Here is a 23,992-nt window from a genome sequence, read left to right on the forward strand (position 1 = left end):
AATGTTGTGTTGCTGTCTTGTTTAAGGGTGCTGCTGCATAAGCAAACATTTCTCATTTTCAATTACTCTATTCCCATTTTCAATTACACTAGTCATTGGGTTTGCTTTTATTCAAGTATTTCCAATTGTTTGCATGTGTAATTGCATGTGAAATAGCAATTAAAAATATACTAGAAGACAATCTTTGACGATTTAGCCTCAAACGTAAACATGTGGGTACATAAACATCTATTTTTCTCTCTACATCTGTCTTGATTTGTGCATGTTGTGCCAGTACTGCATTTCATGTGCACGCAAAACTCCCACTGAAGTGGGTGGGAATTTTGGGCATAAAAAACCCATACATGATGAGGTTTGTCGTCAACTGTCTAGATAGCGTATAGATACGCTGCCATTATGTACGATATATCACTCTGCATAAAGCATTTATGGAATAGTTAGAATTAATTTTTCTATATAGTGTAGTGAGGATTTAGCAGCATGATTTCCATTAGTACCAGTAGATGTTGATGGCTAAATCCCGGTGCGTGGCTTTGAAAATTCATCCTTTATTATTAGTACTTGAAACAGGTGATTTTTGTTTTGAAAATGGATTTAAAGGTTACTTACCAGTAACTCGAATTTTCTGAATATGTTACTTATTGCAGATCTTGTAGGAGTTGCATATCATGCCTAGCAAGCCACAGAACCATTTCCAGTAGTAAATGATTAGGGGACACACAGGCAACTGCCATGAAACCGAACATTCTGCACCATACTCATAAGTCTCACTCACTTCTAAGAACCCGCGGTACCACTTTGCCTTTCTTAACTCTATACAAAGAGCTAAGAGAGAGGGAGGTAACTGAAAAGGACTTGTGAAGATGAGGCAGAGTGGAGGGAGAATGCTGGGAAGGAGGAAGGAGCAGGTGGGGGTTTCTGGTGTCACAGATCAGTAGAGGGAAGAAGCTGAAGGCAGCATATAGGAGTTCCCAAGACCCAATGAAAATGGGATCAGGACAGCTGGGAGAAGTAGGATTCTCTCTGAGATGTGAAATGGAGATAGAAGGAGGGAGCCAGTTGGTATGAGACGGTTGTAGGGAATCACAACGCAGGGCTAGGGCTAGCAAGAAAGAGGTAAGGTACTATAGTAATGGGTGCCATTACTAGAACCTAAATACACAAGTAAATAGGGAGCTAGCATACATAAATGGCTGCTGTCCTTTTAATCTGATTCATAAATTTACAGATCCAGCTAAATGGCCATATTTATGTATAAGCTGATTCTTGAACCAGGGATTTGTTGACAGAACTTCTTGATAACTAAGAGCTCTAAGTTCATTTCCATATCTACCAAATTGTTCTTTAGCATAATGACATACTGAGATGAGTCCGAGTTTATCATCCAACACTGTTCAAAAGGTAACACGCACAAAAATTAGTATTTAAACCTTGGTAGCTTCCAGGGCTCCTGAAAGACACTTTCCTCTGTTCCACAGGCCTTGAACAGGGCTCCTGTCCAGTCCCCCACTACCCTTATGTGCACACTGAAGAATTCCTCCTCAGGGGCTGAGGTAAGCGTGAAAGGATGCCACTCCAGTTGTGATACAGAAGGGCACTGTAGAAATATATACTGACCAGGCTCCATTTTAAAGCCACATTTCTTCATATGGAGCTCAAGGACTCCCGAGGAATGAGTCACCACCTAAACCACAGTAAACCACAATAAACGATCTATTTGTCCTGTTCCGCTGTGTTAACTATGAATACATGTTCATTTATAATAAGTTACAGAGCTCCTCTAGTTCACTTCTACTTGCCTTCAACCAAAGGGAATTAAAAAGCAGGATGCACGTTAGTTTTTAAACTGGCAGTGGACAATGTACTATACAGTATATCATAGTGCTATTGTTATTCAGCATCTAATTAAGAATTTCCATTGCATGTTATGGTATTTTGCATTATGAGTTTGAGAAGTCAACTGAAGCCTGAGTAAGAAACCACATTTTCTTTTAGCTTAGGAGTCTAAGAGAGACCACACAAAAGCACCCCCAAACATATTGGGCCTAATGTTCCTTTCACACCTATTTGATGCCGGTAACTCAATTGGCATATATGATGTTATTGCTGATTTACACTACACTAAGAAAGAAGAATCAAGCCCACTGAGTACAATTCTAATTCACTTTTATTAAAAACTCATCTCAGTTAAGCAATTGAATTTTTCAATATCATGAATGGTTGCTTAACAGAAATTTCAGTCCACTGAAATTCTCATTTTAGTATCATTGTCACTTTGTGACTTTACCATCAAGGTCTCATCTGCCACAATTACCCCTTCCAGAAAATGAGCCTGAGTCTGATCTCACTTAAGCTGGTTTCACAGCTGTGTATCTTAGTTGATTTCAATAGAATTATTCCTGATTTACACTAGTGTAAATGAGATCCACAGGCCTTGAACTTAAAGGCAGTTCTGACATAAATTGTCATAGCTCTATTGACTGCAATGGAGCTATGACTGTTTATACCAATTAAGGACATGCCCCATAACCTTCTTCAGGTCTCCAGGCTCTATGAGTAGAATCCTGGCCCCATTAAAGTCAATGGGAGTTTTGCTGATGACTTCAATCAGATCAGGATTTCACTCTATGGGCCTAAAGAGGGAGAGACATCACCTGACCACAGGTTGCCTTATCAATCTGGTATGTTGTGGATCAAGTTTGCTTACATGTAGAACTTATGGACTTGCTAGTCGAGTGGGAACAAAATCTAAAACCAAATAAAAAAGCAATACTTTGCAAAACTACACGGTAATACCGGAGTTGCTCCTGGAACTCGCACATGAAGATAGAGCTATAGAGTACATAGAGGTCATCAACAAAACTAGCAAATGAAAAACTTCTTTTGATAAAACCATTTCATTTGTACGCTGCCTTTTATTCAGACATTTAGACTATATTACATACCTTTGTAATGACAACCTCTTGCTGAAATCTCCAGACCCTAACAATTCTTTCACAGATATATACCACCACAGGACCTAAAACCCATTTCCAAGCCTGTAGAAAGTTGCATATAAAAAAAGACAACAAAACTTAAGATACAAAATGTTTTCATTCCTGTTAAAATCAGCAGTTTTATCTAGAGAGCGTATTTCTTTTACTGTCTACTAAGGGACAACTTCTGGCATTCTCCTGAAACAATCATAATTAATTCCTTAGTGGGCACACTACAAAAGCAGTATTAATGTACATCTGTATTCCGGCCAAGACCCTCCCTTTAAAAGCTTTTCCTACTAATAGACAAAAAGATCAACTACTTAGGAGCTGTATGTGTATGTCAGTGCTAGGTCAGGGAATACAAATGCATACATTTATGGAGCAAACTCCAGAGTCTCACTCTCCTGTGTTTGTCACAGAGACTGTACAGTGGACTCAGACATTTCAGAAGGGCAGAATAGGGGTAGCCAGCTTCTCCCCAGTGCTCTCATTGTTAGCTGTGGGCCTTCCAATATGCAAATGTGTGCACTAGCCAGAATTGAATCCAAAATGTTCACTTGTGCTTTAACTCTATATTGTCACATAATCATTTAGTCTGTTCTGTATCAATAATTGAACTTAGCTGATTTATGACACTAAACTGATCATACTGTAGATATTATACATGATCATGGTACTTTGCTGATCATATATCCTGATCAATATAATGATTAAAATACTTAGCTGATCATGTATATTAGCTGATAAGTGTACTCAGTTGGACAATAATAGCGTTAGCTAATTAGATATAATTGAATCTTCAATGCAGCCATTTGTCTGATCAGAGGACATCATATTTCCAATCTCATAAATAGAAAAATGCACAAAAAGCTCATTTAAGTTACCCAAAAACCTGAAAAACATGCAGCTTTTCAAGCCACCTAAATCAATATTTGTTTGCTGAAACATTGACTTTGGTGTACAAGCTGGCATGATGCTAGGTTATAAAGTATCTTTTATGAGAAGGAAATCTTCATTCATGACTCCTTTAGATGGTGCTAAGGGGATGGAGTTGCAATTTGCCTAGGATAAGTCTTGAAAATTGAATTTAAAAAAAACCATATTTAAATAACGGTAAGAAGCTGACAAACGCCAGAAAATTCTGAGGAAAATTCTGAGGTAGAGCATCCGATGCATCCGACAAAGTGGGTTTCTGCCCATGAAAGCTTATGCCCAAATAAATTTGTTAGTCTTTAAGGTGCCACAGGACTCTCGCTGTTGAAGTAAAGCAGAAACTCAACTCATTCGCTGTCCCTAAAGACTACAGAGTCCTCTGCAAAGTGAGCAGTTTCACGTGTCCCAAATAAATTAGCTTAGAACAAATTACAATCATGATGAAAGCTGTTTTTCTCCTTCTGTTTATACTACATGTAAATAAAAACATATAACAGGAATTTTGAAACAATGTGGTGAGAGCTCAGCCAAAGCTTTCAAATGAGCCACTGTAATCATCAGCAAACCTCTTTTAAACGCTTTCACCTTAACGTGTCTTCTGGATGTTTAAGAATAATAGATCATCCTCCAGAACTCGGGCTGCTAGGTATGTAACAACTGGCTTTTCCTTCCCTGGTAATCAGAACATTTACATTCTTGCCCAGGTGGTGATTTCTCCCCATAATTAGAATGAAGTGGGATGGTGCTGGATTGGCTCAAAATAGGGATTGACGATATAGAGTCTTATACGAATGTAAATTAATGGGAACTGTGTCTTTGACTTCAATAGGTGCCATAGGGTTGACAGATACAGAATGAAATATTGCAGAAATGCCATCATGGCTTTTACCCTCTGAGTGGCTTTTTAAAATGAATTCAGAAGTACCTACCAGATATTATACCACAGCATATTACACATCCAGCAAAGGAACATTCTTACAGATAATCTATATGCAATGTGGACTTTAAGTACACATCTTTGGGTGTGCAGGAAAGTCTGGCAAAGGAGGTTTAACAGATAAAAGGATAAGTTCACAAGTTAGTTTTATGATAGTTAATGTCAGGCTGTGCTGTTGGAAGCAAGCGTCTTTCTGTATTCACAGAGCGTAATAGTGTATTGATTTTTATGGAGACACTGTAGCTGAAATTTTTAGAGAGGCATTCATTTCCTCATTAATATGCAGGGGGCTAACAATAGTTTAGTTTAAGGAAAATCTGTCAGCCATTAAAAAGCATTACAAGGTACTGAATTTTAATTTTTCCTCTATTTACAAATTTTCATTGTATTTTTTCTTTCATAAAAATTGCATATGTGCAGTCTAAAAATCTTTAGGTTGAAATGTGAGATGGTTTTGTTTAGATGTTAGACATCTGACATACTGTACATGTCTGCTATTTAATTACCTCCTGTGGATTTGCAATCTTGTAGCAAAACCACCATTCTGTGGGACATTTTTCTTGCTTTTCTCCTTTTCTTTTTTTAATTCACTGCTTCTAATTCTGTTCTTCTCACTTAGTTTAAAAATTCAAGACTGCATGGTGGGAAGTACATGTCCCAAAGCAAGGACATCATTTTTATCTCCAACTTAATCTACCTCTCTTTGGTATTTGGGCTACCTCTATTAAAGCAAATTTAAATCTCTAGATTTCCTATTGCATCATATATTTTATGTATCTATTCTTTAGATAGTAAGTTCTTAGGAGAGGGAGTCGCTTTATATTTTGTAATGTATACATCAAGCACATTGTTTATACTGAATAAATAATAAATGAACAATAACAAAAATGCTATAAATTATGGATTTATTTACAGGCGGCTTGATTCTGAAATCCACAGTCTTCTTTGGGCATTTTGTCTAAATAAAAAAGCCAATACCTAAACCAATTGTTAAGAAATAATGATACCTAGCTTTTTTATCTGCAGATGTCAATGCACTTTACAAAAGACATAAGTATCATTATTTTATATTTCAGCGGGGGAAACTGAGGCACAGAAAAGTGAAGTTATTTGTCTGAGGTCACCCTACACGCTAGCAGCAGACTCAGGAATAGAAGCCAGGTCACTGCTCTAGCTAGTGAGCCATTCTGCTTCCTTAAGAAAGGACATAAACATAAAGATGACATAAGTATCATTCTTACCACAGGTTCATTGCCGGAAAAGAGTGGCAAAGGACACTGAGCTGCTTTCTCCCATTCTGAGTAGTGATCTTTACAGTAAGTGACATTGTGAAGCAAGAGACTCTGAGGCGTCTGACCTCGGATGAGCCGACTTAAAAAATAAAAATAAAAAAGATATACATAGTTGATATGTTCTGTTCTGTTGTTTTGATATACCAGAATGTTAATAAATACTCTACTGAATGCAGAAATGGAAATATCTGAAAATATAGCAGCTGGTTTGCTGTCTTAATGTTGTTCTTTCATATTGTTTCAACCATACTTCTTCCGTAAGGTTTTTAGGTTTTTCATTGTCAACCCACCAAGTGCAATATGTAGGCTATGCTATAAGAATGTAGCAACACCGCTTGAAGTTTGGAGAGTCAGTACATGTAACAGAGATATCTGTCTTTTCTTTGGTTGAATCAGAAAGTAAACTTCTTGGAGCAGAAAACGTGTCCTCCTCTATATCTGAACAGCTGGTGTTGCTCAGAAAAATAAAATAAGAGTCATTCTCTTTCTTTGCAGCTTTAAGAAATGTATTTAAAGAGCACCAAATAATTGTGAAAAGTCTTAATGAGATGCATGCTTTTTGTTAGCATCTTTAAATTCTCACTTCTTTACACTAGAGAATTTATAATGAAGAGAATTTCCTTGAACATACCCTTCTCAATTAGAGTTTAAAAAGGTACAACAGCTGATGCTGATTCTGAGTGGAGAAGAGGGGATAATGGGCCTAGTTCATATTGTTGTCCTTATTTTCCCTTTCAGATTTCTTTGGGGCCAGATCGTGGCCCGCCTGTGCACTAGTGCAAGGGATTAGAGGGGATTAAAGGTGCTTCCTTACTCCCTTGTGGCAGTGTGCCATACTTCCTGAACAGAGGGGGATCCATGGAGCCACCACATCTCTCCCTCTCTCAGGTGGACAGGAAGAAGCAACAGGGGATGGGAAGTAGGCAGAATCTTGACTCTTGCCTCCCTCACTCCCAAATGTGTCCAGTTGAGTAGCTATGCTGGCAGATCAGGAAATGTACCTGTGACATTTGTTGCAGTTTATTCATGCCCATGAGCAGCAAGGAGAGTGGGAGGAAGAGTCACAGTCACAGGATCCCTCCCCAACTGCCCCATCCATGGGCTACATCAGTGGTTTTCAACCAGGGATACATGTACCCCGGGGATATGCAGAAGTCTTCCAGGGGGTACATCAACTCATCTAGGTATTTGCCTAGTTTTACAACAGGTTATATAAAAAGCACTAGCAAAGTCAGTACACACTAAAATTTCATACAGACAATCACTTGTTTATACTGCTCTATATACTATATACTGAAATGTAAGTACAATATTTATATTTCAATTTATTTTATAATTATATGGTAAAAATGAAAAGTAAGCCATTTTTTTCAGTAATAATGTGCTGTGACACTTACGTACTTTTATGTCTGATTTTGTAAGCAAGTAGTTTTTAAGTGAGGTGAATCTGGGGGTATGCAAGACAAATAAGACTCCTGAAAGGGGTACAGTACTCAGGAAAGGTTGAGAGCCACTGGGCTAGATCACAAACTGATGATTCAGCACTTTATTATTTTTCCTCAGGGTTTTTTTTTTTTTTTTGAGATCACATTGTGACACGCTGAAGAGTAATTTATGCTATGAGTATTTAAATAGGAGTTGAGTGAAGTCAGTGGGACTACTTGTGGAATAAGGTATTAATCCATTGCCTGTCATGCTGACCAATAGTGTCTCATTGTTTTCTTGAGCTCCCCCACCAATTTGTCTGTATCCATCTGTTGTATCTTGTTTTGTATTTAGGTTGTAAGCTCTTTGGGTCAAGAACAATCATTTTGTAAAGTGTTTGTACAGTGCCTAACTCAATGGAGTCCTGGTCCATAACTAGGAATCCTAGGTGCCATGATAATACAAATAAATAAAATGAAGTAATAATATTAATCATAGTAATAGTCAGTTTGAGTAACGGTATCACACTTTGTCTTTGATTGATTAAGGGACCAAAAATAAGGAGGTCTCTTGGGTTCTATGCACAAAGGTGCTTAATTACCTAAGTTGTGTTTTTATGCATCCCTGTGATCCACAAAACTCCGACTTGGCTGCTGCCTAAATCACAGCAACCCATCCACCCACACTCACTATCATAGACTTGAATCATGTGTGATCCCAAAGTGTCGATATCATCAGATATAATCACCTCATACTAGATATCGCATATATATATATATATATGTTTATATACTCACCCCATACCATGAATAACCAGGCCAATAAAGAAAACCACGAATAGGTGATGGGTATACCAGAACACCTCATAGAATGATCTTCTGATGATCTCCGTGGATGAAGTCATGATCAGAATGAATGCCACAGTGATCACGACACCACTTACTCCAGCTACGGTAGTTAGTATCTGTGTTGTTGTGTTCTAAAATAAGAATAAATTACTATGTATAAAGATTAAATCAAAGATGCAACTTCAGCAGAAGAATAAATGTAAGCAACAAAACCAAAGAAAGCAAAAAGATTAGGAGCGGCATGAAAAAGGATGATCTGTTCTGTTATCCATTTAGGTTTATTCCAGACATGAATATAAATATTAACTGCAATTTGTCTGTTTCAGTAATTGATGGGAGGAAATTACATAATCCTAATAGTACTTGCAACTATTTTTGTTGCACAAGAGTGCCTCAAAAAAGAGAGAGAGAATAAATTATTAGAGTTAAGAATACGTTTAAAAAAAAAAGAGGTAATAACCAGAACAGCACTGAAAAACTCCACAGTCATTTTGAGAGAGATAAATGAGGGGTGCTCAATGGCCTACAGACTATAAGAAGCATTGTGCTGCTTTGTATTTATTTCACTTTAACTTACATCTCTTCAGGCAGCAATAGATACCCCTGACATAGCCTCACATTCTGTTGCCATCCTGACTCCAGGCTTCTGGCATTCCAAAAGAGTTGCAGACTACAACTGAGGATTTATCCTTTCAGAGCTCTCAGCTGATCTCTGCCAGGACAGATGATGATATGCACACACTAAAAGACTCTCATGGAACACTTTGCTCACTGGGATTCTACACTTCCGCTACTAAAATGAACTAATTTAAACCACAACCCTACCTGAGACCATTGCTCCACCAGAGGGCCCAGTAGACAGAAGATTAAGATCTTCTGGGTATTACCAATCATATTCCATGGCAATGGGCCCTTCTCACCACACATCTGCTACCTCAAAGCAGTCATTTTGCCTCTTTGATTGAGAACAGCACACCAATGATATCTCCTCCCTTTGGATCACAACTGTCCCTTTTTTACTGTTCATGGCAGAACATCATGTAGGACAAATAGGCACTCAGCACATTGGATATATAATCCAGTTCATCTCCATCACTTTTCCCAACCCACTCTCCCCACTCTCCTTTTCAGAGACTCTTCTCTTGAGTCCATGTTACTTCAAGAGCTACATTCTCTTCTAGAGTTGGGAGCGATATAGGATTCAGGAGGATTTTATTCCTGCTACTTTCTGGTCTCAAAGAAATCTAGTGGTCTCTGCCCCATCCTAGATCTTAGAAAGCTGAACAAATTCATCAAGAAAATCAAGTTCAGGATGGTCACCCTCACTTCCATTATCCTTTCCTTGAAGACTGGAATGCTGCCCTCAGTTTAGAAATGCATATGTCCAGGTGGCTACACATCCTTCCCACAGGAAGTACCTTCAATTTCTGATAGCCATCAACCACAGCCAGTATACAGTGCTTCCTTTTGGCCTGTCATCAGCTCCAAGGGTTTTTACCAAGTGCATGGTGGTGGTAGCAGCCCACTTTCATCATTTGGGCATTCAGTTATTTCCCTATGTGGACGATTGTTGGATCAAGCGGCATCAAATGATCATGTCCAAAATAGTGTCATAGTCATCAGGCATATGTTCTTCCACCTAGGTCTGAAAATAAATTTGGAAAAATCAGAGTTACAACCGACTCAGCATATAACTTTTATAGGAGCAGTCCTCAATACCCGAAAAGACATGGCTATCTTCCACAGGAAGCCTTCCAAATTTATAACCTTCTTTTCAGAAAGCCTCAAGTTCAATCCAACCATGACAGTGCGAGCCTGCATTCCAGCTTCTCAGCCGCACGCCTAATGCACGTGCATAACTCTGCATGCCAGACTTCACCTCTGCTTACTGCAGGCTTGGCTTCACTCGATATATCGATCTTCCAGGAATCCACTGGACCCACAGATTGGTGTACCCGTGCAAGTGCTTCAGTCTCTGGATTGATGGATGGATCAGCAGAATGTATGCAAGAGAGTTCTATTTCTGTCCCCAGAACTGATTATGATTCTGGTTACAGATTCATCTGTAAAGGCTGGGGGGCCCATCTTGGTCAACTTCAGGCTCAAGCTCTCATCTCAGGAAATTTTCCTCCATAGAAACATGCTGGAGCTCAGGGCTGTACATTGTGCCTGCAAAATATTTATGCTCACCATCAAGAATCGGGTGATTCAAGTTCAAGTGATGGAGAATACGACTGCTGTGTTTTACATGAAGAAGCAGGGAGGGGCAAGGTCATCTCAGTTGTGCCAGGACACTATACTTCTGTGGACTCTATGTATTTGGCCTTGAAGCCCTTCCATTTTCCAGGAGTGAGAAACACTCTGCTGGATTCCCTCAGCAGGGTTTTCATAGACCAACATGAATGGTCAATGAGGATGGATGTTATCCTTCAGATTTTTCACCACTGGGAGTAATTACTAAAAGATTTGTTCATGACAAACCTGAACAACAAATGCATGAGATTTTGCTCAAAGGTGGGTTGCAACCCTGGTTGTATTTCTTCTTCCCTGGTTCGATCATCTTCTATATGCATTCCCTTCAGATCCTCTCATTCTGAGGGTCCTGAGGGAAGCTAAAACAAGACAAAGCATCACTAATCCTTATAGCACTGGTGCAGCTAAGGCAGTATTGGTTCATATATCTGCATCAGCTTTCCATCAGGTCACCGATAATTCTACTGCTGGTCAGGAATCTTCTGTCCCAAAATCAGGGCAAGTCTCTACATCTGAACCTTGAATCTCTCCATTTTATGGTGTGGATGATCTCTGGTTAAATACTCAAGAGAAATTGTGCTCCTGAGAGTTGCCCTTGGTGGGCAGCAGAAAAGAATCCACTAAAATCAAATATGCAGCAAAGTGTAAGAGATTGTTGATTTGGGCATGCTCACATCATTTATTTCCCCATCACAAGGAAGTCACACATATTGGATTATCTTTTGCATCTCAAGTCATCAAGCCTTTCAAAAAGTCCTGTGAGAGTTCACCTGGCTTCTATTTCTACATTACATCTGCCAATAGACAATTTTCCCATTTTTTCTCATAGATTCATAGACTTTAAGGTCAGTAGGCACCATCATGACCATCTAGTCTGACCTCCTGCACATTTCAGGTCATGGAGCCTTACCCACAAACTTCTGTAATAGACCCCTAATATCTGGCTGAGTTACTGAAATCCTCAAATCATGATTTAAAGACTTCTATTTGTTCCTCAGTTTTTGAAGGGCCTGGTGCATATTTACCCGCCTGTGTCTGATCTGATACCCGTATGGAGTTTGAATCTACTTCTTTCCAAACTGATTGGACCTCCCTCAAACCTATGGATATGACTTCATTATCTTTATTGTCTATGAAGATACCTATGGATATGACTTTCATCCTCCTTTTACTGTCTTTTATTTATTGTCTAAATTTATGAAGATACAGTTTTTCCTAAACTCCATTTTAAGGCTGAGAAGGCTCCATAGCTTGGGTGTTCATAGCCCTGCCTTTTTACTTGGACTGCATTGGATCCTTCAGGACTGCATCCCAGCTGTTTCTAAGCTATACAGAAAGAATTCAGGATCAGTCAGTGTCATCCCAGTGAATCTCTCTTGTACTCTGTTTAAAGTCCTCCTCAATTGAGAATAATTGTTCATTCTGCCAGGGTTCAGTCCACTACATCTTTTAATGTCCCAATAGATAGTCAGCAACATAGTCTGAGTATACTTTCTGTACTCATTATACCATCTTTCAGACCTCTCTTCACGATGCCAGCTTCAGTAAATTGGTGTTATAATCCCTCTTCAAATGATCTGAAGTCCCTCCACCTGCAAACAAACTGCTGGGGTGTCATCTGTAATGGAATGTATATGTGCACAATCGCTTGAAGGAGAAAAAAAGGTTATTTTCTTTGCAGTAACTGTTGTTTGTCAAGACTTGTGTTGTATATATATATATATATATATATATATATATAGACTCTCCCACATTTCTTACCACTTTGAAATTTATTACAGCGATGTGAAGGAATGGAGGAGGGAGGTCGCAAAGATGCCCATTTTATGCCCTTGCCTGAGAGCACGAGGAGAGCAAGGGTACATGTGCAAGTACTGCTGGCAACACAATTGCACTGGGTGCACACAAAACTACAGTGCACAACACATCTCAAAGAACAACAGATATTGCAAGGTAAGTAACCATTTTTTATACAGTGTAACTGAAGGCCTAATTTAGCCTGCAGAATCTAGATTACTGCCGCTGATGCACAAGAATGAAAGAACCCAGTTTGACTTCCAGATCTCAGCTTGACTCTGTGCAGTTAGTAGTTTGAAAAAACATATTTTTACTTGTTAAGTGAACTCATTTGATATGGAAGTGCTGGAGAGGTGATAATTTCCACAGTGCCATTTTGAGAGTCACTTTTTAGAGTTAAACTTCTCTCAAATGTTCACACTTGACAGCACAGAGTACATTTTCAAACTGGTGCCTGTGATGAATGTGTTCAGATTCTATTACATGTTAACAGGATTGATCTAGGTGACAATTTGACCATTTACACTACAGTGGCTAGTTTGAATGTTGAGATGAATCAACGAAAAATGTCAGACTTTTCATACACTGCTACTGCAGAGGCATAACTAAGCTAAAAAGAATACTTGAATTACTGCTCTTAGAACTTTCTTCTGCAAAAGTGGAAGGAATCCTTTGTTTGCATTTATTCAGAAGGGCAGACTTATTCAGAATGTAGAGACAGATGCAAATGGACAAAAAAAAAATGTAAAAATAAATATCAAAAGGTTAAAATATAGTCTACTTTGTGGGCTGGCATTTAGTTACCATGCAATTGCCAGGAAAGTATATGATTATTTGAGAAGTTTGGAAAGGACATCAGGAAACTTACTTTCCTGCATTTGGGAGAGTAGGCTTGTCTCAGAAAAGATAGGAGTCGGCCCCCTCTAAAACCTGCAAACTCTTCCTCTTCAGTTAGTGGTGAACACCTCACATGTGCATTTGCTGACTGCGGCTAGAGTGTCCTATCAAGGGCTCTAAACGCTAGAGTTCACTTTCCCCATGAATCTGAGAAACCTGCTCAGTTTACCAACTTTAATGTCAAGACCATGTATGTTCTGGCTTTTGATGATAGTGAGATAGTTTGTTTATTTGCTTGATGTGTATGAGATTTGATTTATTTTTTGACAGATGAAATAGTCACTTTTTGTCAGTTGAAAAATAATTAAAAAACTGTATCATAACTTTACATCTGCAAAACAATGCAAATACTCCTATTTATTCTTGCCCTTCCATCTTTGATTCAGATGCCTACTTTCCCATTATTAGCTCTCTGCTTAGCACCTATAATTCTCATGACATTTGAAGTATGAGACATTTTACACAAGCAAGCAAATAACACCAGTCTGAACTATCTTCTAATGCAACAGCAGTAAAAATAAAATCAACTCACACAGCCTGTACTCATTGAGGAAAAATTCTGCTCTTGGTGACACTGATGTAGAATCAAGAGGAAGTCCACCAGAGTCAATGAAATTACTTCTGATGCACACCAATTAACAAAGAATAGAATGTGGCCCCAAATTAAGGAAACCTTATGCAATCACTGTGAGAGCCAAACACCAGCAGTGAAAGATGTTTCATTATGTATTATTATTGCTTTTTAAAATTTAAGCTATCTTTCTCTCTTTTTCTGGTCAGAGGTGGTTAACCATATTTCATATAACAATAGTTTACAGATTCATTACATTTTCAGTTAATCATATCACTCATCATCCACATTCCACTCATCTCCTTTCTAAATTAAAATAGCAAAGACATTTCTCTGAGCTGGAAAACCTGAAAATTGCATTTCTTAGCTATTGTTTTCAGCTGAAATTCAGGTTAATCTTTGACAGCACCTCCCCGCTGTGCTCAAATGGTATTGTACTATAGTTTTATCAACAAAAGGCTCTGTGGAGGACAATTTTTCAGATGAGGAAAACCAACAAGCATCTTATGACAACTTACTGCTTCATAGTTTCTGATTGGGTTCAAGTAGCTTTCATTTGGTATTTTGCCAATGCCAGAAAGTTTATTCTGTAATCCCCCTGCTTCCTTCGATTGACTTATATGATATCGCTCTATATTGATCAGATGTGCAATGATATGGATGACTGTTTGAAAGAGATAGTTATGTAAATTAATTATAGTTGTACATGTACACATGTCAGAAATTTTATGAACTATGACATGAAACATTTAAAAAGTCTCTGTGTGGGTTAAGATCTTTACACAGTAATTGACAACAAAAACAGACTTTTGTAATACAGGGCAACTGGTTATGTTTAAAGTATAAAATGGAATAACAGCTTCAACATAATCTTCCAATGTTTATGGTCCTGATGATGCCATTTCTTGTGTTCTTTTGTGCCCTTTAGCTTGTGGTGTCATGGAAGGGTGCACTCTTGAGAGGTGGGATGAAGGTATGTGCCCTTGATTTTCAAGTGCTAAAATAAGGTAGAATAATTTAAATCCCATTTAATTAATTAAAGGCTAAGATGTGTCCTGGTCTAACACAGCTACACAGGGGAGTAATGCCCCATGTGGTTACAAAGGAGGGATGGTCCAGTGTTTAGGACACGAGCCTAGGACTTGGGAAACCTGGGTTCAATTCCCTGCTCTGCTACAGACTTCTGGTGTGACCTTGGGCAAGTCACTTAACCCCTCAGTTCCCCACTGGTAAAAATAGGGATAATAGCACTTCCCTCCCACCTGGGGGTGTTGTGAAGCACTACACAATCTGTAAGGCATAGAGCTTTGGGAAAAGCACTATATAAGAGATAGGTATTAATAAAGATGTCTATATTGTAGCTCTGGCACTGTGGAAAGAGCAGAGGAGGCAGTGGCCTGGCCATAGCTCCATCCCTATGCTAGCAAAGCTGGCTGGACATACCTGGAATGGGAAGTACCCTTTAAGGACTAAAGCAACTTCCATACCCACCCATTAGCACAAACATGAGACTCTAGAGGAATGGTGCCTCAGAGAGATGGGGTTATGTATCATTATTTATTCAGGGCTGTGCTCAAAGGTAGCACCTAGCTCCATGAGTATGAAAGGTGGTTTTGTTTTTGAGAAGTTATAGTGAGATATACTTCAGTGTTTGGTTACTAGACCCCTGAAATATAGACAGAGCCCTCCTCTGTCATTTCCTCTTCTAAATTGAAAGAACACAGAATTATCCATTTTTAGGAAGCATTTTCCAATGAGACAAGAGAAGCACTTTATGTTTCTACTGTCTAACATAGACGACTGACCTAATCATGTTAAGTGCCAAGTTTCAACATTTTTTAAATATGATAGGTCTTCAAATATTCACAGAATAGCAGTAATTCATGCAAACTATTAAATTAAATATTGTAGTTTAAAAAAGCAGCACTGAAGAACAATTAATTTGGTGTTTATAGTACTTCTATTAAGATATGCTATTTCTAATTTTCATAATTAGTTTTCCCGTCACCAATCTTCACTTCGGTGTTATCTGCTCCTGTGTCTGACCATTAGAACGTCCCTGTAAAAACAGTTTTTAAAGCAAAACAAATATAATATGTTAGCTTGAACAATAATGCTGTACCACAAAGATAACTTTCCTTTGCCCTTTATGACCCAGGACCCTCTTGGTGCCAACTGGCAGAGGTCACAGGGCACACATATGGTTTTAAAGGGGTCCCATGGATCCCTTCAAAATATATGCTTATTTTATACATATCTCTTCAGAGGCATGCATAATAGTTCACCTAATGGTAGCATATGAGATCTCTACCGAGGACTGGTAGCTCACTGGTCGACATAATCATTGTGAAATGTATGTACGGATAATATTTAAGGAGTTATGAATCTATACCAAAAGCTGTGTTTGTAAGGTCTTGGAGTTAAGACAGGTCACCAGGAGATGATATACCTCCAAAATGTTATTTTCAGGCAGGAGGTCACAGATGGCTATCTCCCTGTCTGGCCATTTGTTTATTGTATGCCTCACAATGTATGCCTGTTTGCATACTGAGCCAGGTGCAGACTGAGAAATTGTGAAATCTCTGAGTGAGGAATGAACAGGAATAAACAAACAACAGAGGGGCGTCTTGTTTATGAATAAAGACAAAGAATTGTCCTGGTATATCTTGAAGTACAAAGGCACACACTAAGTCCTTCATGGAAGAGGCAAGAGTACAGTGTGTTTGTCTCATGAAAGGAGGGTCACAGCCAACCCTGGCTGTAAAGCACTGCATAGATTTTGGGTGAGCAATACTCTACAAGACTTGCTAATTAAGTCTAAACTCTAGAATGCATGTTATGATTTTATTTTATATGTAACCATTTGTTTCCAATACTTCAATTTGCTTCTGCTTGAATTTCTATGCTTTAAATATACTTATACTTGTTTTACTATAAATATATCTAAATGTTGTATGTTAAGTAGAGCAGTGATCTGAGATGGAACTGGCAAGCTGGGTGTCCTGATTCTTTGGAAGCAGTGAATTTGTAAGTATTGTGAGTGTCCAATGGCCCAGGGACAGGACATTCCAGGGGGCTGCTGGGAGGGCTCAGGGGTTGGAATGTGCCAATTGCTGACCTGTAGAGTGACTGCAGGGCCTGCAAGGCCTGGAGGGGGGGGGGGGGGAGTGATTTTGTTGCCTATGGCCAATTGAGTTGGAGAATGTACCTACAGCAGGCACAGACAAGGCTTCCTCAGGCTAAAGGCTGATGGTAGCGAGGTGCCTCACAGTCCTGGGTACCTCCAGGAACCGTCAGACCTTTATTTTATTTTTATTATTAAATATTTGTACAATAACAATGCCCCAGTATGCTAGTCACTATACGGACATATGAAGATATAGTACCTATGCTAAGAGGTTACACTCTAAAGACCAGATGCTGATCCATTTAATCATACTGACTTCAGTGGGACTCTTCCTGTGGAGGAAGCTGTAATATAAGGATATGAAAATCTGGCCCTTAGAAGACAAGTGAGGTACAAAGGGTACGGAGAGAGGGATAAAATCCCAGTGTTTATATACAGTTGCAAAGTGTGTCTTTACTCTAATTCACTAAATTCCTCTGGTCAGGAACCATGGACCAAATCCTGTTCTCACACTGGTGGAAACCAGTAGTAGCTCCATTGTCTTCAATGAAGTCATTCGCTATAGTGTGTTGATAAATTGTTTAGTCAATTGCTTGACTACACTTTGGTTTATTATGAAATATATTCAAGAGCCCAAATAACCAATATCTGTCAGGTAAATTGCTTTAAGCCAATAATAACATAGTAAAGGAAAAGGTTCAATGTCATATCAGCCTCTAGGAAGCTGTCTGGTACAGCATTGTTACATTTACCTTATGCTGAAGATGTGATCCCCAAATTTACACATTTCAGCTGGTACCATTTATAGGGTGATTTTACAAGTTATAAGACACTTTACATGTCACTAAAATCCAGCCCATCTGCTCATCCCAGTTTTTTTACTTGTTATTCTATACCTTTATCTTATTGCGTCTTGGATACTAGCATTCCAGGTACTGGTCTGTGAAGGTATCTCCCTAGCTTGTACTAAGGCATAGAATGAATGGATCTTGATTTTGACAAGTTTCCTATCTGCTAATGCCAAATGCTGAGTTGTACTAGTGCAGGGCATTGTGGGATGTAGCTTAGCATGAGTGAACAGAACTCTGGGAACACCATAGGCCAGTTAACCTCTGATAACTGCCAGGTATTTGTATAATATGGCATACACTAACTTAACATATATGTGTTCACTAACACATGTAAATGAAAACAGAATTTGGCCCCAGTCTTTTTATGGCTGTAAAATATCATGTGTAAATATGGTACTCTATAACTAATAATTTAATTTTGTAATTGAGTGAATTCTACACAAATGCATAAGACTTCTTCATGTGGTGCTCACCACACAACATGGACATTCTGGGCTACCCATGCTTGCTTGGTAAACACAGAACCAATGCCTACTAGACAGTGAGGCTTTTATCTCATAATTTCATAGCCAGATACACTCCCTCTCTTCTCCTTTCCTCCCCTGCCTTTAAAGTATTTTTTGAAAATAGGAATGAAACACAATAAAATTGATAGGTTTCACTCAAAATTAGGCACAATCTCTTGCTAAAATGATTATGGAGCCTTTCACTTCAATGGCACTTGTGCAAATTTTATTAATGTCAATAGTGACACATAATGGGTGGTGATGATGTGCGTCAGGTCTTAATTCCTGTTGCACAGAGAAACTACCACATCACAAAACTATGACTATAATGGGCAGTCTCAAAGAGGAACCTCAGGGTTGAATAGGCATAATCTCTTCCTCCTCCAGAAAGTGAGTCCTTCAGAGTGGGATTCAGTTAGGGCAGTGTGGGGAAAGCCTACATCGCAGCTCCCCCTGTTGTATCTCTTCTGTGAAAAAGAAAACATTGAATTTCCACTACAGTTCCTCTGAGACATTTTACTCTAATCACTGTAAAAAATGTTGTTATTCTTTTATTCTACCATAATCAGTTCTATTCCCAAGGCAAACACATCCTACCATACTCATGTTTTGGGGGCCTTAGTAAGAAGTCTACTTGGAGCTGTAATTTTCTTCCTTCAGGTGGGTGACAATCACTCCAACTTGTACCTGATAGGTACAGCGCAAGTCTTCTAGCATGAGCCAAACTGAGCTTTCCTGAAAGTTATTTTGTGGAAGATGATAACATACAAAATATAATTCTTTACAGAAAAAAATATTAAAATTCAAACAAGTGCATTCAGAATGTTTGTTTCCCTGTGTCTCCCATGATCTTAAATATTGGCCTGAGTTTTATTAGATTTGTGCTTCTGATAGTTTCTTGCATGCCACTAACAGAAAAAATCATTCAATCTTAAAGTGAATTATAGCAGGCTAGCAAGAGTAATGCAAACATCTAATTCCATTTCCAGTGTGATTCCTTTAATGTACAATAGTTGTAGCAGAATAAAAAGTCTGGCACCGCATACCTTGCCATTAGCTAAAATATTTTATATCTCTATAGTGCCTTTTGTGGCATTTCTTTAGATCTACAGTGTGTGGAATTGCTAAGTACTTTCAAAAGCCCCTGTGAAAATTTCTAAAATTTATGAGCATTTTTTATTGCTCTCAATTTATTCATTATGAGTACAGAGCTTAGGATGCTGCATTTATAATTTATTTTTACCAGTATTTTCCCCCCACTTATGAGTAAGCATACCCTATGGGTGAAATTCTGCAGTCCTTACCCAAGCAAAACTCCCTTTGACATCAATGGGAATTTTGTCTGAGTAAGGGCTGCAGGATTTAGCCTTTTTTAAGTGACACCTGGAACCTTAGAAACAGTACACGTGCAGTAATTTATATGCTGACCTTTACATTTTTCATCTAGTCTACCACTGAGTTCAGATCACATGCTTTTACTGGGGGACGACAAAAAAAGGAATACAACTGCAATTAGAGTGCAGTGTCCATAGTTCATCTTAAAAATATAAAGAAATGAAAAGAAATGTAATTTAATTACATTCTTGTAAGATTGGTCAATGTAGTTAATCTTATTCCGCCAATTCTGCTGTCAGTGAAGCATGCACACCTCTCATTGAACTAAATGGAAATTACATGTGCTTATCTGAGGACATATGCTTCTCTCTTTTTTTTTCCTGCATGCCTGCCTAGGATAATCATCATTTTGGAGTTAGTTGCTACTAATTAAACAGCTTGGTATTCCCATTATTATAAAATCAAAGGATCAAAATCTTGTCCTTTGTAACTTCACTGAGTCAGTGATCTTGCGTAAGTCTAACCAAGACCCTGTGAATGCTTCAGCAAATTGATCCTAAGTTTTGTAGCAGCATTACCTTTCTAGTAGCAGATTGTTCCTTTTGAACTTCAAGAAAAATCAAAAGCATAGCTTTTAACATATTAAATTATGAATCTGTGTAATACAACCAATGTATAAGCATAATGAGCACGCTATCTGATGTATTTTGATATTAAATTCCATACACCCTCAATTTTGGTTTATTTTTTTATTTGTTTGTTTTATTTAACTTTGTTCCCAATTTAAAGTGAGGGATGGTGAAAGCTTTGCATGCTATTTTCCTCAGAAATACTGGGAATATTGAATCTTGTTTTCCCTGATTTTTGCTGGAGAATTAAACTAGGACTGTAGATGGAGCTATTTTAGACTGGATTGGGGGATTTATTTCTGAATTTTTAAACAAAAAGATTTTCTCGCAAGTATTTGTCATCAGTTTAAAGTTAAATAGGTGCCCACCCCCCACCCCCAAAAAACCCTAAATTGTTAATAACTGACTGAAAATTAGGGCTTGTAGAAGATTTTCCATCACTTCTTTTTTCAATGGAAAATTGGGTTTTCAACTAAATAAACATTTTTATGGAAAAGGTCTGCTTTCCCTGAAAATTTTTGACATTTTGTTGGAAAACCAGATAACCAAAACCCCAAAATGTTATTGGAAAACTGATTTTGTTTTTTTGTTTTTGTTTATGCTGAAATATATTAGTTTTTGGCAGAAGCTGAAAATGTTCAGCTTTTTTGTCTCACAGAATTCATGACCTCCCCCTTTTTTGCTCCCCCTGCCCATTTTCCAAACAAATCAATTAAAAATCCTTTCTTCTCTCAGTTGTTCAAGTTTCTGTCTCTTGTGATATCATAATCCCAGTAGTTCTGTAGCAATACATCTGTAGAGACCTTCAGCATATTCAGGGTAGGTTTTTAATATTAAAGACAAGCAGAAAAACCCAGCCCTTTCAGACTGCCTTTATGTCATAAAGGAGTAAATAATTAAAGATTTTTTGTTGTTTGTTACCTTTGTAGGTTACCTTTAAATCCTTTAAGACCAGCCCTAATATTAATCAACCCCTAATATTATGACACTCATTTCAGATTTTGGGTTTTTTTTAAAGAGAGGTGGGACTGTAAGATTTGTAAATATAATCATTTACTTGCTTTTGAGGAGAAAAATGAGTGTGACAGCTTTGTTTGAAACATTATTTGTTTCTCCTTTATAAAGATATTTACGTTCAAGGGTCCATTTTTTTTGACTGAAAGGTCCCATTTGAATTAGAACATCTTGAATTATCTGTGTGGATCAAAATTGAGAGTGTGAAACTCTGATTTTTTTCTACAAGTCTATAGGGAAGAGTTACTAGTGGGTGCGTAACTCCTAGTCAACTATTATCATAGACAGCCATGTAGAAAGGCAGGAAGCCAGACTAAGCAGAATTCTCTTTACTGAATTTTCAGTGATGCCCTTGATTATAGATAACATTGTTTACTCTTTCTTTTTCCTCCAACTGGCACTAATTACATCCCATTATGAAGCCTACAGTTGAATTTGTATAAGAACTGATGAAAAATTAAAGATTGGTATGGAAACTTAGTGTAGTACAGGTGCACTTTTGCAAAGGCCACACAAACTTCTACCAAGCTAGTCTACTGTTTGAGAAGTAAGATAATAGACAATGTTAATAATGTTGCTCAGGTTACCTTGAGCATGCTACTAAGTGAAAGTGCTAAAATAATACCACATGAAAAAGCAGAGGCAAATACTTGTGATATTTTATTATTAAACAAAAAGTCGTCTACAACTTTATATTATGCAGATAAGCTCAGTGATTTGATCTGCAAATTAATTTAGCTTCCTACTGCCATATTTGGAACCATAAGAGAGAATTTACTTGTTAGAACAACTAACTTGAAATAGTCTTGTGAGGCACTTAATTGTTTATGCAGGAACTGCCTGTAATGCTTTGTATCATACAAAAAAGAATTTAAGACAATTGTGCCTGAAATATTCCACATTTCTCTCTGTACATCATTTTAACATTGCTAAATATTATAACAAGGAACTGAATATACTTATGGGTATAGTGCAAACAAAAATGAGATTTTCCACACAATGTCCGGATGTAGATTAAATTTTTAGTATCAGAAGTTTTCTGTATTATTTAATTTTTTATTTTAAACAACTGAGTTTCTGGCTCATCTTAACACAAAGGATATCATCGTGAACTCGGTAATTCTGAAACAATATGTTTTTTTGACTTATTTTTAAAAGGAAACATGAGTTCATAAGTTGTAATGTTTTATTATTCAGATGTCCTTTTTGTTTTGATGTTTTCTTTTTCAATTTCATCATCTATTTGTTGTCCATTCTCTCTGCTAAAAACTTCTGTGCTTTCTTCCTATAGATAGTCAGGATTAAATACTGCTTCTAAGTCTCTGGAATTACTGAAGCTATGAAGTAATCACTTTTCAGATAAACTTGCATTTCCAAAACTCTCCACTTTAATACACTAGCAAACACATTTACACTAATATAAAAAACAAACTAAAAAAAGGTTTATTTGGCAATGCAATTTTGCTCCGATTTTGGAGTATGACAGAAATTATTCACCAAATAGAAGTTGGCTGATTTGCAGTCCTGCTTTGATTTGTTAATTACAAGAAAATAATGTTTCATTCTCTAGCTATCTGTTCTATGCTGAAAATGAACTCTGATAAGTGAATGGATATGACAGATAAGCAAGTCATCCTAATATACTGGAAGATGCATATTCCACCTCCTCCCTTCTGACTACTTTAACGCTACATCCAAAGGATAAAATTCAGCTCTTGGATCCCAATGGAGGATCCTGATTCCATAGTCTGCTTTCCCTCCATGGAAAGGTTAATGTCAGATACATGCATGGGAAAGCAGATCCTTCATATAGAGAGAGCAGAATATTAGAGTCAAGATCAACCATGACATTCTGATAGCAGAATTCTGATCTTAAAATTTCTGTGATTGTAGCAATCTTAATTAATCCCTTCATTTCTCCCTGGTTTAAAAAAACACCCACAAAGAATTAAAAATAAAAAAACCTTGTGAAAATCAGACCCCATTGAAGTGAATAAGAATTTTGTCATTGATTTCAGTCAGTGTGTTGTTTTATCCACTTGTTTTAATTATAATTCATTGCTAGTAACTTAACTTTAGTCTTTATAAGATACATAGTTAACATACATATATAGAACATCTTAACTCAGGTCAATCCATCGGTCTAACCAAAACCAAACTGCCTTCTCTGGCTGTCAGCTCCAACACCCTGAAGATTCTATTAATTCTTTTAAGCATATCAGTCGAGTTGGCATCAAACGAATTATTATGATACAGGATCACATAAACTCTTTTATCTGAATCTGAACCATAAAATATGGTATCTGAAATGGTAGAAATTATGCTCAGAAAGCCACAGTAACACCACAGTGGGATCAAGCTTTCATCCCAGAATCCTCATTAAGCTACCAGCATTATGGTTAGTGAAAGGATAGCTATAGAGTATGGGGTGACTATGCAAACTAGATGATATAATGTTAGTAAAAGAATGACTACAGGAATAATAGACTTTGTTAAGTTCTGAGCATGTCCAGTCTGAGCTAGGTGTTTCCAGAAATCTGAGCAGAATGCTCATACAATTTAATAAAAATGCTATGTCTCCTTTCCAAACGTTCTTTAC

General features: G+C 37.7%; 1 protein-coding gene across 1 annotated transcript in view; it reads right to left on the reverse strand.

The window, feature by feature from the left end:
• Positions 1–23,992, reverse strand: part of NOX3 (NADPH oxidase 3) — a 47,260-nt gene that overhangs the window by 17,820 nt on the left and 5,448 nt on the right. The window contains exons 5-9 of the mRNA XM_067542223.1: positions 14,450–14,595; positions 8,363–8,544; positions 6,090–6,219; positions 2,946–3,038; positions 1,431–1,684 (exon numbers count right to left, since the gene is read on the reverse strand). Coding sequence (XP_067398324.1) covers positions 1,431–1,684; positions 2,946–3,038; positions 6,090–6,219; positions 8,363–8,544; positions 14,450–14,595 — 805 coding nt within the window. The remainder of the gene's footprint in view (positions 1–1,430; positions 1,685–2,945; positions 3,039–6,089; positions 6,220–8,362; positions 8,545–14,449; positions 14,596–23,992) is intronic.

Source organism: Emydura macquarii, unplaced genomic scaffold, assembly GCF_026122565.2.
Source record: "Emydura macquarii macquarii isolate MOO-44397 ecotype Brisbane River unplaced genomic scaffold, CSIRO-AGI_Emac_v2 contig_705, whole genome shotgun sequence".
In the NCBI taxonomy this organism is placed as follows: domain Eukaryota; kingdom Metazoa; phylum Chordata; order Testudines; family Chelidae; genus Emydura; species Emydura macquarii.